At 39.5% G+C, this 19,273-nt stretch overlaps 1 protein-coding gene across 9 annotated transcripts in view; it reads left to right on the top strand.

Moving 5' to 3' along the window:
• Positions 1–19,273, top strand: part of LOC115211946 (protein C-ets-1) — a 145,155-nt gene that overhangs the window by 123,748 nt on the left and 2,134 nt on the right. For 3 of the 9 annotated variants that reach the window (XM_029780701.2, XM_036503170.1, XM_029780703.2), the window contains 4 exons: positions 10,724–10,822; positions 12,444–12,527; positions 15,809–16,021; positions 18,160–18,429. In XM_029780701.2, the coding sequence (XP_029636561.1) occupies positions 10,724–10,822; positions 12,444–12,527; positions 15,809–16,021; positions 18,160–18,429 (666 nt within the window). The remainder of the gene's footprint in view (positions 1–10,723; positions 10,823–12,443; positions 12,528–15,808; positions 16,022–18,159; positions 18,430–19,273) is intronic. The other 6 variants (XM_036503172.1, XM_036503169.1, XM_029780705.2 and 3 more) reach the window with 4 other exon arrangements.

The following is a 19,273-nucleotide window of genomic DNA, read 5'->3' as shown; positions in this document are numbered from 1 at the left end:
TATATTTACATATATATATATATATATATATGTGTGGGTGTGTATGTCTTTGTGTTTGTTCCCTCCTCTGCTTGATAACCTGTGTTGGTGTGTTTATGTCCCCATCAGATAGAATAAGTACAGGCTTTAAAAAATAGGTTACTGGGGTCAGTTCACTGAACAAAGTATTCTTCGATGCTCTGCCCCAGCATGGCCACAGTCTAATGACTAAAACGAGTTATATATATATAGGAAATGCACATGTGTGTATGTGCTTGCATACATTCGCATTTGTAAAAAGCAGTCGTCCAACAAAGTCTTGGCTGCGACAGAAAACAACGAAGTAAAGAACCCTGTGTGTGTGTGTGTGTGTGTGCACTTGCTTGTTTATGTGTACGTGTGTGTATGTATGTATGTGCGCATGTATTGACAAATCTCCTGATTCCGCTCCTTGTAATTCTGCAAGAGGAAGTGTGAAGATATCAATTACACTTCAAGTGTGCTCTTAGTTAAAGCAGGAATTCTGAACAGTCGCTAATTAGTGTCGAGAGCAGTGGCAGCTACCGTTATTCCATTGCTTGGTGTTGAATGAGGATCGGTAGATAGGGTTACAGTGCAGTTTTAGGGGCCCTTAACGAAGCCCCTGTCTTGCGTGACACTCAAGTAAACCGTCGATATTTCCGTGGACAGTAGAGTGTTGTGTCCTGTCTCTTATCCTGGGATGAGACAGTTGGGCGCAGCTGTTTGGGTGCTGAGGTTTTGGCATGGCTGATTGGCTATTAAACATGTTTTGGCAATTGTACTGGAAGCAAAAACATGCATACACACGTGTGCATGCCGGCAGTTGTGTGTGTTGTAATCAAAGGAAATCTGATTGTGAGACAAGTTCTCTCTCACTCTCTCTTCTTTTCTGTCCCTCTCCACACAGACCCCCAACTGGTTACTCCCAGATAGGGGAATATGCTACAAGGTGCAAGCAAAGTATAAGGTTTTAGTTTAGCCCAAGGTCAGCCTTTATCAAGCAAAATACGCAGGAGTGGCTGTATGGTAAGTAGCTTGCTTACCAACCACATGGTTCCGGATTCAGTCCCACTGCATGGCACCTTGGGCAAGTGTCTTCTACTATATAGCCTCCTGCCGACCAAAGCCTTGTGAGTGGATTTGGTAGACGGAAACTGAAAGAAGCCTGTTGTATATATATATATATATATATGAGTTTGTCCCCCCAACATCGCTTGACAACCGATGCTGGTGTGTTTACGTCTCTGTAACTTAGTAGTTCGGTAAAAGAGACTGATAGAATAAGTACTAGGCTTACAAAGAATAAGTCCTGGGGTCAATTTGCTCGACTAAAAGCAGTGCTCCAGCATGGCCACAGTCAAATGACTGAAACAAGTAAAAGAGCAAAATACCTATGATCCAAAGTGATCATCTTGTCTTTTTCCCTGTATCCATGACTATATTTTATATAATGCTATTTTGTTCTTTGTTTATTTTTTTAAAATAGGGTTTAAATATGATTTGAGGGAGTTTTAGTTGCTGTTTGTTGTAACAGGTAATCTTCTCAATAGCAAGGTACCAGTGCTTGTCCCTTGTCCCTTTATCATACTTTAACCTCTCAACACTTGGCATAAAACCACTTTCTCCTTTCAAATACTCATCCTCTCTTAGTCGAGGAGGTTTTTTTTTTTCCTTTTCCTGGGGGGGGGGTTTCTGTTTTGTGAATTACTCGGGAACTTCAACAATGCAGGTTGCATGGGAAAAAAAGAACTCCTTGTCCACACTGTAAAGTGGTTGATTGTTAGTAGGAAGGGCATCTGGTCGTAGAAACCACGTCAGAGCTGACATTTGAGTTCCATGCTGCCAGGCAGATTGCTGGATCCCTTTGAACCTTTAAATCCATTGCTGTATGAACATGGACCCTAAATGATGATGACGACTATGATGATGATGGTGATGCTGCACACATAACTCCCAATCATCTTCGCCTGCCTTGTTCGCTCTCGGGACCTGAGTTGTGTTGCGCAAACACATCATTCCTCCACACTGCCCCCCCCCCCCCGTCTGTCCTCACTTGCAGCAATCTGGCCAATGTCCAAAATACTTCCTGCAGCCATTTCGTTAATTAATTAGTGTAAGTTACAAGATATATGCATGTGTGGAGTGGTGGTGGGGTGGGTTATTAGTTACATTGCTGACACCAGATGGAGCTGTGAGCTGCTATGTACATAACAAACTATTCTCTCATTCTCTTCCTGACACCGGGTTCAGATGTTTCCTATTCCCTTTCAACTGCCAAAGTGTCTGCTGTACCCAATGAACTCAACAACCCATCTATAGCAGTACACAGCTCCAGTACCTACGCCCCCCACCCCCAACACACACACATCAACACCCCAAACTCTCCCATTCCATTCCACCACCACCATCACCACTGGCTAGCAACCCAATTCATACAGCTTCTAATATGAATATGCCCACAAGTGTGTCTATATATATATATAATATATATATATATATATATAGTTAATCCAAACAAGAAAACACAAAAAAACAAAAAACACAACAACGCCGTGGAACAAATAAAGTATTATTGGACGCTCAGGGAAGAAGGAGGGTTTAACGTTTCGAGCGGAGCTCTTCATCGGAAACATAGGAGAAGGGAAGACGGAGGAAAAAAATCGCTAGTGGTACTCAAGAGGTCACATTTTGAAAGGATATATATATATATATATATATATATATATATATATATATATATATATATATATATATACACGTGTGTGTGTGTGTGTATAATATAGGAGTGGCAAGTAGCTTGCTTCCCAACCACATGGTTCCGGGTTCAGTCCCACTGTGTGGCACTTTGGGCAAGTGTCTTCTACTATAGCCTCGGGCTGACCAAAGCCTTCTGAGTGGATTTGGTAGACGGAAACTGAAAGACGCCCGTCATATATATGTATGTTTGTGTGTCTGTAGTTGTCACCCAGCCCTACCATCGCTTGACCACTGATGCTGGTGAGTTTATGTCTCCACAACTTAGCGGTTTGGCAAAAAAAGGTCCGATAGAATAAGTACTAGGCTTACAAAGAATAAGTCCCGGGGTCAATTTGCTCGACTTAAAGGCAGTGCTCCAGCATGACGGCAGTCAAATGACTTAAACAAGTAAAAGAATATACACACACACACACACTCTCTCTCTCTTGCTTTATATTTTAGAAGCTCTCTTAATCAAATAATCATTTACTAATTGAATTTACTGGATTCCGACTGCATAAGATTTATTTATCACATCCTTTTTTTTTTTTTTTTCGGTTTACTAAGAGGTTTATAGCCGGATCCATTAAAGGAGGTTTTTTATGAGTACCACTGGATTAGCTAAATCCATATTGTCCATTAAATATACATACATATAAGTACACACATGCATGTAGAATATATAAACCAGTGGTTCCTAATCTGTAGTCTGCAAGGGTAGTAGTACTGGGGCTCCATGAACTTGTTAAGCTGACAGATCTTTTAATATCCTGGGGTCCATGGGGAAACACATTAAACGTTTTATTGGTTAGTGTATTCACTTACGTCATTCTATGTTCCAAGTTCAAATTCTGCCCCCATTCTAACTGACCAATGGTATGTTGTTCTCTTTCTTGCATTGTGAGGTTAACTTTATTTTTGTTTATTTATCATCCCTTATTATTGGTTGGGAACAGTCACAAATCCTTTTTTTTTTTTGTGGGGGGTTCCATTTTATTTAATGGGCTCCATAATTACCTTGGTGCTTAGTCAATAGATCATGGGTTCAATTCTTGAATTGAGCCATACATTGTTGACATGAGGCTATAGTAGAAGACACTTGCCCAGGGTGTCATGCAGTGGGACTGAACCCAGTACCATGTGGTTGAGAAGCAAACTTTTTACCACACAGCCACACCTGTGCCTTCATATTCTGTATTCTTTTCTACTTTAGGCACAAGACCCAAAATTTTTGGGGAGGGAGCCAGTCGATTAGTTCAACTCCAGTATGCAACTGGTACTTGATTTATTGACTCCCCAAAAGGATGAAAGGCAAAGTCGGCCTCTGCAAAATTGGAACTCTGAACGTAAAGACAGACAAAATACCGCACAAGTATTTCGCCCAGCATGCTAATGTGTCTGCCAGCTTGCCACACTCTTTGGTATACTGTATTTGAACCTAACTCTGCCCTAATCCTGCTGGGGTTCATAAAATAAGGAATCAGTGAAGAGCTGAGCCTGTATAAATTTTAGCTGTTCCCTACCCCAGAAATCTGAATGACTTGTTTGTTTATTTTATAAGAATGTTTACTTTGTGAAAGATGTACAAGTGGTTAGTTTTGTTGTTGTTGTTGTTTTATGCTAGAAATTTCTAGTTTTGCCCTGAAGATTTATTTTACCCCAGTTTTTGTTTATTAGCAGAAGATAATTGGTCAAAGGGTGGTGGTGGTAGTTGTTACTTTTATTTCACTGGTGACATAGTTTTTTATTTTTATTTATATATTTTGTTTTTTCTATTATTACTGAACACTTGGGATGGGCTTTATTGGCACATCTCCATACACACAGCAGTAACGATGCCCTGACATATCCACACACACAAACACATGTAAATGTCAGGGAAGCATAAGCATTAAAGCTAGTAAAGGATAAGTCTGATTCAGATGTCTGAGGAGCATCTATTGTAGACCACCTCAAGGCTGCCCCAGTTCTTTTCAAGGCTGGTTCATCATTGGTCTGAAGAGCATCTAATCTGGGCTACCTTAGGGCTGCCCCAATTCTGTTTTAGGCTAGTAGTATATGGTATATAAGGGTTTGAACAACATCTTATCAGGGCTGCCTCAATTCAAGGCAGCTACAATGATGACCTGAACAGCAAATAGTCTGGGCTACCTTAGGGCTGCTCCAATTCTATTCAAGGCTAGTACATGGTATATAAGGGTCTGAACATCTTGTCTGGGCTGCCTCAATTCAAGGCAGCTATGACAATGACCTGAGCAGCAAATAGTCAGGGCTACCTCAACTGTAATCAAAATTGCTAAACTCTGATCTTGGCAGCATCTAGAATGGGCTACCTTAGGACTGCCCAAATTCTGTTCAAGGCTAGTACATGGTACATAAGGGCCTGAACAGCAAATAGTCTGGGCTACTTCAGTGCTGCCTCAACTGTAATCAATGTTGCTAAATTCTGATCTTGGCAGCATCTAGAATGGGCTACCCTAGGGCTGCCTCAATTCTGTTCAAGACTAGTGAGTACATGGTACATAAGGGTCTGAACAGCATGTAGTCTGGGCTGCCTTAATTCAAGGCAGCTACAACGATGACCTGAACAGCAAATAGTCTGGGCTACCTCAGGGCTGCCTCAACTGTAATCAAAATTGCTAAACTCTGATCTTGGCAGCATCTAGTATGGTCTACCTCCAGGTTACTTCAGCATATTCTGAAAGGGTTGCTAAAAGTCACACTGTACTGAGAACTACTAAACGCCAGCTGCTACAGTTTTAGTTGAGGTAGGTAAGGACATCTAGATACTTCCTAATGTGGGCTGCTGCAGTAATGGTTGTGGTGGGCCAAGTGGTATGTAGCAACAAGCCCTACCACCAGTTAATCAAACACACACACACACACGGACATGTGTGTGTGTGGACACTTATACATATCAACACATGCACCCTTATATACTTATACACACACACACTGATACATGGAGTGAGCTGCTTAAAATATAATGAATATGTCCCTCTTCAGATTTGGGTGTGGAAGTGTGCAAGGCATGCTGGGTAGCAATTAAGTGGAGGATTTTTTTTTCTCTCCATCTCAGTAGTCCCCCCCCCCGGCTACACCACCACTGCTGTCTGGAATGGTGTAATTATAGAGAGGGGCTATTGTGGGTGGATTTGTTTGTATGTGTGAGTACTAGGTATCCATATGTATGCGTGAGTATCTGTGTGTGTGTGTGTGCATGTGTGAGTATCTGTGTGTGTGTGTGTGTGTGAGTATCCGTGTGGGTGGGTGTGTGTGTGCTCATGTACATATATGCAAACCTCACGCTCGCACGTACACATACACACACAGTCTTCGTCCCTTCCTTGAACTTTATAGTGTAATGTTTTTAATGCACAAGTTTGATCTAGTTACCAATTATAGGACAGCCAGCCTCAGCACAGCTTAATGGTTCCATGTTGCCCATTATCTTAAAAATTGGGGTGGGGGTAGCCGGAGAGAGGGGAGCGGGGAATGATGAGCTGTGGAGATGGAGGAGGGGCAGATAGGATAGATACCTTGTGTGGTTCTTCCCTCTACCCCCACTCCTAGTCCCCCCCCCCCGCTTCTACATATCCAGTAAGCTTTCAACATCTCTCTCTTTCTCTCTCTAGTGTCTCACTCTTGCTGTTACTCTCTTTTTCTCTCTCTCTTGTCACTTGTAGAAAAATATAGCTTGAGTAAATCATTTCAACTTTATACTTTTAACATCTCCCATTCACAAGCCGACCACGACCACCACCACTACCACCACCTCTCTTACTTAATGTCTGCTCTTTGTCACCACTGGCGTGGTAGATGAGTTGGGCAAATGTATCATCATCATTAATATTTGCACTAACACACTGCCCTTCAATTTCCTTAACACCATTTTTCAATTCTTTTCTTCATAATTCATCAACTACTATTAACCCCCACTTCGAGTATTTCGTCCTTTGCAAGTCCCCCTCCACCCATCTTGAAGTTTTCTTTTGAATTTTAAAAAAAAAATTGTAACTGCTATTACTGCTGCTACTATTACTTTATATTATTATTATTATTATTATTATCCTCATCATGAGGCAGGGAGCTGGCAGAATTGTTAGCATGCAGGATGAAAATGCTTAACAGTATTTTGCCCATCACTGCATTCCAAGTTCATTACTCCAAGGTCAACTTTGCCTTTCATCCTTTCGGGGTTGATTAAATAAGTACCAGTTATGCATTAGGGTTGATGTAATTGACTTAGTCCCTTCCCCCAAATTTGAGGTCTTGTGCTTCCAGTAGAAAGGATTATTAGTATTACTATTATTATTATTAGTAGTAGTATTACTATTACTATTAGTATTAGTATTATTATCATAAGGTGGTGAGCTGGCGGAATCGTTAGTACGCAGGACAAAATGCTTAGTGGTATTTCAACCATCACTATGTTCTCAGTTCAAATTCCGCCGAGGTCAACTTTGCCTTTCATCCTTTCAGGGTCGATAAATTAAGTACCAGTGAAACACTAGGGTCGATGTAATCGACTAGTTCCCTCCCCCAAAATGTCAGGACTTGTGTCTACAGTAGAAAAGATTATTATTATTGTTGTTATTATTGTGAGCTGGCAGAATCACTAGCACGCCAGGTGAAATGCCAAGTGGCATTTCGTCTGTTTTTTACTTTCTGAGTTCAAATGCTCCCAAGATTGATAAAATAAGCACCAGTCATGTACTGGGGTTAATGTTATTGACTAGCCCTTCCCCCCGAATTTCAAGCCTTGTGCCTTTAGTAGAATGGATTATTATTATTATTATTATTATTATTATTATTATTATCTTCAATTCTGTTTCCATTTCTTGCCAAGTGTCTTCCTGACACCTAGGACAGAGAAACTCGCTGTATACAGTCATTGGTAGGTCATTAAAATAAACACACCATATTGTTCGTTTACAAAGTCATGTGATAGAGAAAAATGAGAAAAAAGGTAAACAAAGAAGATGAAGGGGGGGAAAAAGATAGAAAATTTACAGTGATAATGCTCTTATTATTATTATTATTATTATTATTAGACAAGACAAAGGGTGTGATGTGATTTCAATAGATATTTTATTGGTTAAACAATATTTCGACAGCAAGTCTGTCTTTGTCGAGTTCAAAATAAAATGTGATAGAAATTCAAATCTTAAGTATGAATGAGGGCAACCAGTGTACTTTGAATGGTACAAAATCCATTGGCTCAGGATTGGGCTCTACACAGGGGGGTTCTAGCTAAACTAACAAGGCTGACAAGCCAACTGTAAGAAGGAATAAAATGCAAAAACTAATTTCGCTAGACCCCAGTCTTGAGCCCAATCCTGGGCCAATGGATTTTGTACCATTCAAATACACTGGTTGCTCTCATTCATACTTGAGATATGAATTTCTGTAATTTTGAATTTTTATCACTTTTTATTTTGAACCTGACAAAAACAGGCTTACTGTTGAAATATCATTCAACCAGTAAAATATTGCAATCGCACTGCACTCTTTATCTTGTCTGTTTACCTTTGTGAAGAGTTCTTATTATTATTATTATTATTATTGCTCCTGTGCAGGTGGCACGTAAAAAACACCACTTGAGCGTGGCCGTTGCCAGTACCACCTGACTGGCCCTTGTGCCGGTGGCACGTAAAACGCACCCACTACACTCTCGGAGTGGTTGGCATTAGGAAGGACATCCAGCTGTAGAAACTGCCAGATCAGATTGGAGCCTGTTGCAGCCATCTGGTTTGCCAGTCCTCAGTCAAATCATCCAACCCATGCTAGCATGGAAAGCAGATGTTAAATGATCATCATCATCATTATTATTATTATTATTATTATGGCAATGAGATGGCTGAATCGTTAACATGTCAGGCAAAATACATAACAGCATTTCTTCCAGCTCTTCACATTCTGAGTTCAAATTCCACCAAGGTTGATGTACTTAACTTATACCCCTCCCCTCAAAATTTTCGGCCTTGTAACAAGATTACTCTCCCTGCCTTTGTTTAGTGGTGGCAGCAGACGATTATCTCCCACTAGTGATATATACACAAGTGCTTCTATGCACCACAAGTTCATACGAGAGGCTCTCTCTTAATAAGTAATGCAGTATTCTGTGTTCTAACACAACATCCACTTCTAAGGAAAGATAAATATTACCTTTTGGTATTAAATACTCCTTCTGTCATTATTAATCATTTAAAAAAAATGTTTCAGTTGTCACTGCTACTATTACTGTTAATGTTATAATTGTCGTTAGTATTATGCTAAATATACATGGTGGAAATTCCACTGCTTTGGTGAAATATTTGCTCTATCTTATTGATGTGTATATCTCATACCATTGCGATAAGCCACTCCTGATAAGTAAACAATAACCAGATCTTAACTTCTGTATCGACATTTCACTGTTTATTGTTACAAATTACTTATGAAGTTGTTACAACCAAACAAATGATCTTGTACAACAATGAATGTGTATGAGTACATGTATGTATGTGTGGATTGATTTCTAAACTAGAAATAAAAGTTTGGGAAAAAAATTGTTTATAAATCTCTCGGTGAAAAGAAACAGGGAAGTGAAAAAATACAATGGTCAGTTTCTGAACTGAACAGGTCGTATAGAAGTTTGCTGCCAAGTAGACTGCAGTTTTTGAATACTGTGACACCAGAACATGGATAGCTTCAGGGAATTTCTCTAGTGTTAACTGCTGAAAAGAACCACTAAAATATATTTACTTCAAAGGTGGGTTTCTCTTAAGATATAACAAGGAAGAAAAAAAACAGAAACGAGCATAATTCAATTTCCCTTGCTTATTTGCTGTAAAACATCATTTTCAAGAGATCTATATCCTGTTTAATTTTGTGTAACCAAACAGTATTTTCTGGCCATTCCCCTCAACTCGGTAAAGCACAGCTCTCACTCTCTTTCTAAATTCTTTAGTTCGTAAAGGATATATATTTCTTTACTGCCCACAAGGGGCTAAGCATAGAGGGGACAAACAAGGACAGACAAACGGATTACATCAACCCCAGTGCGAAACTGGTACTTTATTTATCGACCCCGAAAGGATGAAAGGCAAAGTCAACCTTGGCGGAATTTGAACTCAGAATGTAACGGCAGAAGAAATACCTATTTCTTTACTACCCACAAGGGGCTAAACACAGAGGGGACAAACAAGGGCAGACAAAAGGATGAAAGGCAAAGTCAACCTCGGCGGAATTTGAACTCAGAATGTAACGACAGACAAAATACCGCTAAGCATTCCGCCCGGCGTGCTAACGTTTCTGCCAGCTCGCCGCCTCAAATGATATAGCAAACCAAACAACACATAAATATCAAATATTATATACATCTGATCTCGAAAACAGCAAAAGGATATTTTCAATAGCTGATGGACAACTGATCAAAGGAGGATTATTTTTTAGTATTCAACAGAATACTTTGGCATCTCATACTGAACTTACGAAAGAGTAAATACGGAATGGTACCAGGTGCTGGCCAAACTGTCAGGCAGCCAAATTTCAATGCTCAGAATTTACCCTTGAGGAATTTACTAGTGCTAAATCTTGGATAACAAAAGGGTCTTTTAATGTTCCTGGGTGGATCTTGAGTTACACTGTGAGCAACATCAGATGTTAGCTGTTTCCTAACTAAAAAACTTGAGGTAAAAATCCAACTTAATCTCTTCTAAGCTGCCATTTTTTAAAAACTATATATGTCCAATATTTGTGTATGTTTGTTTGTTTGTGTGTGTGTGTCTTTTACATTTTCTACAATGAAAGTGATTTATTGTTTAACCCCCTAATTTCCAGTTACGCATTAAGTGAAATAGTTGAACAACTTTCTCTCAGCTCCTCGTTTATTATTTACCAGCTTAAGTCCCTTGATATTATATCACTCTCCTAATTCTTCCTGATCTGGGTGAAATCAATTAGAAAGAAAGAAAGAAAAAAATCTGTTTTGTTCCCATTTCAGAAGCAAGCCAGGAAAGAGCCTTTCTCTGCAATGTGCCTCCAAACTTTAGTGAGCCTGTGTGCATGCCAGATATCAGCGACAACTATCTCCAACAGAATAGTGAGTTACTTCCCCTATCTATCCACTCTTTAGATAAGAAAACAATAAGTAGTCGTAAAGCTCTTTTTTTTTTAATTTACTGACAATTTTATTTATTTTCCTTAATCATTTCTTTAATTTTTTTTTTGTAATTAATTACTCTTGACATTTTAGCTTGAGTGAATAACTGATGTGTGTGACTGCCAAACTTTCAGAATACATAATTTTAAATTAATATACGGCTAAATTGACACTTTGAGGAATTTAGTGATAGTCTGTCTGCAACACTTAAAGAACAATTGGAGAGTTGAAAGAAACGGTGTCTTGAGGAGTTAAGAATCAAATGTTTCAAGTTTCCACCTTTCATCAGAGATTGACAAAGAGAAAGAAAATGGGATCTTTTCAGTTTGACTGGCAGTTTTTTCTAGCGGTGTCATATGAAATTGTCACCCATAATTATGACCCTAGTATCGATCTATTGCATTTCAATCTGCTTTAGGATTAGGGTTAGGGGTGGGGGGAAGGGTATCTTTTTTTCTTCAGAAATGTAAATAAACCCAATCTGTTTCTTAAACGAGGGACATATTCATACGGCACAGAATGTTTTCACCTCAATAGACATCATTGATTTGTTGAAATTGCAGAAATTGAAGAAAAAAAAACAACAAATATCTTACAAACTATAGAATTTTCTCAAGACAGCCAAGAGAAAAAGATGTTTTATTAACACATTCTACCAGTATACGAAGTTTAAAAGTGTTTAGTTATGTGGAAATTATTTTAAAAAACTGCCGGTCATACCGAAAAGATCCGAAAATGGTTTTGTCACTTAGCTGCTGTAGCATGGCCAGCTTACTGTAACATCAGTTCTTTTAATGTCTACTTTTCCATAATTGCATGAGTCAGACAGAATTTGTGGAAGCAAATTTCCTATAACCAAATTCCCTTCCTGTTGCCAACCAAATGACAAAATCATTTCCTTTCTTTCTCTGATGAAAGACAAAAAATTGGAAATGTTATATTCTTCATTCCTCGTGGCAGTTGGTCTTGCTGATTTCTTCTAGAAACTCTCCTATTAAATAAATATAGATTATTCCTCTGAAACTAGTTTCCAAAAGAGAAAATCCCTTTAGGTCTTGGATGCCATTAGTTGCAACCATTGTTTTAGTTCTTAAAATTCCCCCCCTCCCCATTGGTTTCCAGATGTTTCATTTCATTTAGTGTCTTGTTTTCCAATGTTGCTCAGTAAATTGACTTTGTGTCCGGTTCCTCAATGCACCCCCACCCCCACCCCGCTAATCCCCACTCCGTCTCCGTCCCCACCCCACTTTCTCTTACTCCCTTTACTAACAACACATTTCACAATGAATATTGTTCTTGACGTTGTTGTTGTTGTTGTTCTCATTGTTTTAGTTGTTGTCGTTATTTTTTTTATTCTTCTTCCCCCTCCCCCCTTTGTTTCTCCGTTGTTTACTTCCGCAGTTTGTGCAGAGGAAAAAAACATCTTAGAACTTACCCCCATCGGAGCAGTCACATTCACAGTTACCAAATTTCTTTCTTTCCTTCTTTCACACACACAATAACAGTTTTAAGCCCAATTCCTTAAAAGGTTTTTTTTTTCTTCTTTTTTGCTTTCTTTCAGACTATCACAGTGACCTCTCCATGCCTCATCAATTACATATGGCTAATAACAACAATGGCAACGGCCAACCCTATATACCAGAAGGTCAGCAATTTTGTTTCATATCCCTACTTCTTGACCCTTTTGATACCACCCTACCTGCAACCGTCCCTAGTTCTGTGATACAAACTTCCTGCTTAACCCTTCAGTTCTCAGATTCATCATCATCATCATCATCATTTAACGTCCGCTTTCCATGCTAGCATGGGTTGGACGGTTCAACTGGGGTCTGGGAAGCTCGAAGGCTGCACCAGGCCAGTCAGATCTGGCAGTGTTTCTACAGCTGGATGCCCTTCCTAACGCCAACCACTCCGAGAGTGTAGTGGGTGATTTTATATACCACCGACACAGGTGCCAGACGAGGCTGGCAGACGGCCACGCTCGGATGGTGTTTTTTATGTGCCACCGACACAGGTGCCAGATGAGGCTGGCAGACGGCCACGCTCGGATGGTGTTTTCTTATGTGTCACCGACACAGGTGCCAGACGAGGCTGGCGAACGGCCACGCTCAGATCTCTGCCAAATGGAATATCTTGTAACCGTGAGATTTCAGTGATGTGATTGTTTACTTTTAGAATGACATTGTAGGATAGGTGTGAGAGGCTGGATCTGGACAGTTTGATTATAAAACACAGGTGGAATATTTGGGCCAGGTAGCAGTTATTCTACTAAATTCTTTATTTTCAATATTGAATGTAGGTGCGGGCATGGCTGTGTGGTTAGGGAGCTTGCTTCCTAGCTACATGGTTTCGGGTTCAGTCCCACTGCGTGGCACTCTGGGTAGGTGTCTTCCGCTATAGCCCCGAGCCGACCGGAGCTTTGTGATTGAATTCGGTAGGTGGAAGTTACTGCCGTGTGTGTATGTGTGCGTATAGCTGCTCAGTGCCTCTCCGAAAGAGAGAGATAGGGAATGACACAGGTGTGGAAATGTGGTAACAAAATGGTTAACGTGTGCTTGAATGACTAATTAAACTTACCTGTTTCTTTATTACCCACAAGGGGCTAAACATAGAGGGGACAAACAAGGACAGACAAATGGATTAAGTCGATTATATCGACCCCAGTGTGTAACTGGTACTTATTTAATCAACCCCGATTAAATATATACTCTGATTGAGTGTATAAACAGTTTGGCTGCTTGTTTCCCTGGAGACTGTCAGAATGATGTAGATGCCTCTGATGAGAACTCAGTAAAGTTCGAAAATCGATTAAAGTTGTTCATCATATTTCCACCCTGCGGAGAAATAGCTAAAATTTGCCCTGTTTATAATTATACCATATGTTACATATAAATACAGTGTACATTTAAACACAAAAGAGGTATCCATCATAGGACTACCTACACGCTAGAGGGAACAGCCAAGTTCCAAGTCACTATTAGGGATAACATTTCAAATGGAATGAAAAATAAAAACATTTACCATTAACTCTTGGACCAATGGTTTCAGACTTTTTTTAGCAAATAAAATAATTTGCTAGGCGAAGCCTTCTTCAGCAGGTACACCTTAGATTAAATATATATATATATATATATATAATGTTACATAGATAGATGGAGGGGACAGAGAATTTTGTAGGCCACTACACTAGTTGGCCATGATCAATCACAATACCGTAATAATATCACAGACCTCTGTGGATGTAAGTTGTCTATGGAATAATGTAATGTGTGTGTTAATGTATGCTTTGTCCTGTGAGAACATAAGATTCCAATACAATGGCTGTAACAAAGTTTCAACATAAACCAATAAGGGGGAGGGGAGTCATTCCATGAAAGAAGGACAGATTAGATGATGTAATCCTAACTACAGTAGCCTGATTATAAAGATGAGATCATTTGGGCCAGAATCTCATTGGTCTACTTGATCAGAGCTGACCTCGGTCTAAGCAACAATATTGTCTCTCTGTTCAGGTCATGGTGACCTTGGTTTTGTTTCTGTCTGTTAGTCACTTATTATTAGTATTTACACATTTGATTCCTAATTTGTGTAATTTTTCTCTGTTGTGTCTAATTTCACTTTCCATCCTTTATTTGCTCAACGAATAAATTTAGAATCATTTAGCACAAAAGGATATTGAATGAACATAATTTAGTCTATAGTGGATTAAACTTATAATCTAGAGAACTATTTTTGCTGCTATGTCTGTAGAAAGTAATGACCTGAAGGATATAAGAGAGAAAAGACAAAAACGAAACAATACTGTCACAGGCACAGGAGTGGCTGTGTGGTAAGTAGCTTGCTAACCAACCACATGGTTCCGGGTTCAGTCCCACTGCGTGGCATCTTGGGCAAGTGTCTTCTGCTATAGCCCTGGGCAACCAATGCCTTGTGAGTGGATTTGGTAGACAGAAACTGAAAGAAGCCTGTCGTATATATGTATGTATGCATGTTTGTGTGTCTGTGTTTGTCCCCCTACCATAGCTTGACAACCGATGCTGGTGTGTTTACGTCCCCGTCACTTAGCGGTTCGGCAAAAGAGACCGATAGAATAAATACTGGGCTTACAAAGAATAAGTGCCGGGGTCGATTTGCTCGACTAAGGGCATTGCTCCAGCATGGCCGCAGTCAAATGACTGAAACAAGTAAAAGAGTAAAGAGTCTCTCACAGTAAAGAACTGTAAGAGACACTGCTAAGTATTTTGTCCAATGCATTATTAATGATTCTATCAGCTCAACACTTGAGTATATAAACAGTTTGACTGCTTGTTTCTCTGGAGACTGTCAGAATGATGTAGACCCCTCTGATGAGAACCCAATAAGGTTGAAACACAACATTAAAAATGATTTTTTTGTTTTTGCTTTGTTTTCTTTTTATGCTGAGCTCCTCAATACAAAAGCAGTGTATTTCAACAGAAATTTGGTGGAATTTGATAAAACAGCTACTTAAGTTGTTATATAAACTTACTGCATAAGATTATATTTTTGTCTTGCAAGGTACTTAGCGACCCTGCTGATGCTGGTGCCACATAAAAGCACCTGGTACACTTTGTAAAGTTAGGAAGGACATCCAGCTGTAGAACCCATGCCAAAACTGACAATGGAACCTGATGTGGTTCCTGGCCTTGTCAGAATAAAAAATGGATGCTAAATGATGATGATGATATGTTTTAATTTACATACAAACTCTTTAAAATGAGATATTTTATATTTTGGAATCAATCAATGGTAGCCTCAGGAATGTTGGTATCAATAGCATTTTAGGAAATGAATGTTGTTTTTTTTTTAGATATTTCTACAGAAAGTCTTTGGTAGAAATTTCACTTTTACATTTCTTATATTCAATGTAAAAGTCTAACATTTTAATGTTCTCTGTTGGTTGTGTAGGAACCTACCAGATGTCCGATTCTATTCAGACAATGGCAGAAATGAATGGTGAGGCTGTGATTCCAGTGAACCATTTGTATGAAGATAATTCTGATTACCACAACCTGGAGAACATGCAGCAGCAACACGCCAACTTCTACGACCATCCTGAGTTCTACCCAATTCTTCAGGAAAACAAGTACCGACCAATTCCAACGAAAAATATCTCACGAGGTACGTCCCATTTTTTCATTTTTGGATCCCAGAATCAGTATTATTGATCACAATTCTGATGTTGATTTCTGTAAGGTGGTTGGTGTTAGGAAGGGCATCCAGCCATAGAAATTCTGCCAAAACTGACGGTGAAGCTTGGTGCAGTCTTCTGCCTAGGCAGCACCTGTCAAAACAGTCCAACCTATGCCAACATGAAAATGGTAATATGATGACGATATCTGTGCCTCCAGGTCAGCCCCTAATCCGTCAAAATCATAGTCAAGGCTTCTTTTATTTGGATTAATCCTGTAAGCATCAGAAGGGCCCATATAAGATTTATCTCTTGTCATTTTTTCCATTTTAATCTGTAATTTTCATTTTTAGTTTTTAAAATCTTGTGTACCTTAACTCTTCAGTATTTAAACCATCCATATCCAGCCAAAATATTCTGCCTGTTTTATGCTCAATCTGGCCAGATCTGGCTTCTCTCACCAACCCTACAATATCATTCTAAAAATTTAGTTACCTCATCAAAATCTCAAAGCTACAAGATAATGCATGATTAATCCAAAGCATATATATATGCTTTATATATATATATAAAGAGTCGCCATGATAGATTGGTTGCCACTACACACATTTTTTTTCTCTCCTTGTTGTTTTCTGTCCCTTTCTCTAGAAGAGCGTAGTACTGGGGGTTGATTCGTTCAACCAAAAACTCTTCGAGGTATTGCCCCAGCATGGCTGCAGTCTAATGACTGAAACGAGTAAAATAATATACACATGAACTTAGAGGGACTAGGGCCTCATGAGCCGACATGTATAAGGTTACATAACTCCCAGTCGTACCTAAGGATAGGAATGGTTTGAGTGCAAAAAATATGTAAAACAAAGTAATGTAATTTGAAACATATTTTCTATTCTCGTTTACATTTCTCGTTTATTTTCGTCTACAACATGGGTGTGTGATTGTAAATATGTGTGTGGGTGGTATATATACATATATATATGCATGTATGTATGCTCGTTTCTTTTATAATTAGTAACATAATTAACACCCATATGAACATATATTGCTGGGTGTAAGCATATGTGTGGTTTGTGTAAAGATGTGTGTGTGTGTGTGTACATGATTAATTAGTCTCGTTAATTCTTTAAAGTTATGAAAATAAAAAAAAAGATTATTTTGTAAGAATGTCTGTGTGATTGCAATGGTACTTATTTAATCGACCCCGAAAGGATGAAAGGTAAAGTCAACCTCGGCAGAATTTCAACTCAGAACATAGCGGCAGACGAAATACTGCTAAGCATCTCGCCCAGTGTGCTAGCGCTTCTCCCAGCTCGGCTGCTTTCAGTTTCTATCTACCAAATCCACCCACAGGGCTATGGTTGGTCTGGGGCCAAAATAAAAGACGTTTATCCAGGGTTCCACACTATGGGACTACACCCAAAACCCAGATTTGCTACAAGAATTAAAACTGTTTGTCCCTCCCCAGAACTTAACATCAGAAGTACAACAACTTGTTAGATTAGATTTTCTGAGTCCAAATTCTGTGAACCTTGAACCTTGATGGAATTTGAAAGCAGAATATAAAATGTTGTGGGCACATGTGGCTGTGTGGTTAAGAAGCTTGCTTCTAAATCATTTGGTTTTGGGTTCTATGTCACTGCACAGCACCTTGGAAAAATGTCTACTGTAGCCCAGGGCCAGCCAAAGCCTTGAGTGTTGATGGAAACAGAAAGAAACCTGTAGTGTTTGTTTGTACATTAGTAAAGATAGCAGCACTTTACTGTTGATAACAGGCTACAGCAGAAGGCACATGCTCAGTGGCCCATGCCGTAGGATTGAACCCAAAACTCTGTGATTGAGATGCAATCTTCCTAACCATTCAACCATCTCTATGCTTTTTACAATGTTGGTGCTACATAAAAAGCAGCCAGTACACTCTGGAGTGGTTGGCATCAGGAAGGGCATCCAGCCACAGAAACCAATCCAAAAGAGATGATTGAAGCCTGGTGTAGCTCTGATTTACCAGCTCTTGTCAAACCAATCCATCCATGCCATTATAGAAAAATGTATGTTAAATGATGATGATATATTGTCAGGTATGACATCACACCAGTAATGTATGTCTTGTTTTTTTTTTTTTTAATTACAGCTCAGTATATCCACGAGGTAACAGGTGACAACTATTACGACCACCAACCATACCAGACGGTACCAAGTATCAAGTCAGAATGTGCCTGGTCCACTCAGGAATACGGTCAAGACATTAGCGCCCAAGAAAGTTGGTCAATGAATAATGAGATGCGTACTAATCTACATTCTGCGAGTTTCCGAAGTCTACAGACATCTCCGAGTGATAACACCAACACGGGTTCCGATGGAAAACCAGTTATCCAGGCAGCCGCTTTAGCTGGCTACTCAGGTGTGTAGCTTGCTTATGTTTTCTCCTCTCGTGTGTAAGATGCAAGGTTTCGAAATTTGGCACAAGGCCAGCAGTTTTGGGGGAGGGGTACTTAGCTGGTATTTATTTTATTGACTCTGAAGGTAAAGTCAATCACAGCGTAATTTGAACTCAAAATGTAATGAGTGGGGAAAAGCTGCTAAACACTTCACCTGGTGTGCTAACGATTCTGTTAGTTTACATGTTGTAAGGCCAGCATTTTCGGGAAAAGGTATAAGTTGGTTACATTAACCCTCAGTATCTAACTGGTACTCATTTTATCAACCCTGAAAAGGTGAAAGGTGAAGTCATCCTCAGTGTAATTTGAACCCTGGATGTGAAGATGGACAACATTCTGTTAAGCATTTTGCCTAACATGCTGATAACTCTGCTAGCTAATTGCCTTACCTATAATTATGAAACTTTAATCCTTGTTGCACTGATTAAATTTTTGCATACTAATTTGAAAATCTGTGGAGGCACATGGCCTAGTGGTTAGAGCAGCGGACTCGCGGTCGAGGGATTGTGGGTTCAAATCTCAGACCAGGTGATGTGTGTGTTTATGAGCAAAAACACCTAAGCTCCACGCGGTTCCGGCAGAGGGTAATGGCGAATTGAACTTGTAATCTTGGGGTTAGTAGCCTGTGCTCTTAACCACTACACCATATACCTGTGGGCAATTATGGAGTGAATTTATGGCTTATAAATCTAATATTTATTTATCCTTTCTTAATACCGGTTCTCATATGCTACTCATATCTGCACTCGGTCTGCTTATGAGGTTGTTGTGTCCTAGCATATGTGCTGCTTCTTTTAGTTTTCATAT

The sequence above is a fragment of the Octopus sinensis genome, linkage group LG5, assembly GCF_006345805.1.
Source record: "Octopus sinensis linkage group LG5, ASM634580v1, whole genome shotgun sequence".
NCBI lineage: Eukaryota > Metazoa > Mollusca > Cephalopoda > Octopoda > Octopodidae > Octopus > Octopus sinensis.
The sequence above is the reverse complement of the archived record's forward strand: the minus strand, read 5'-3'. Positions and strand labels throughout refer to the sequence as shown.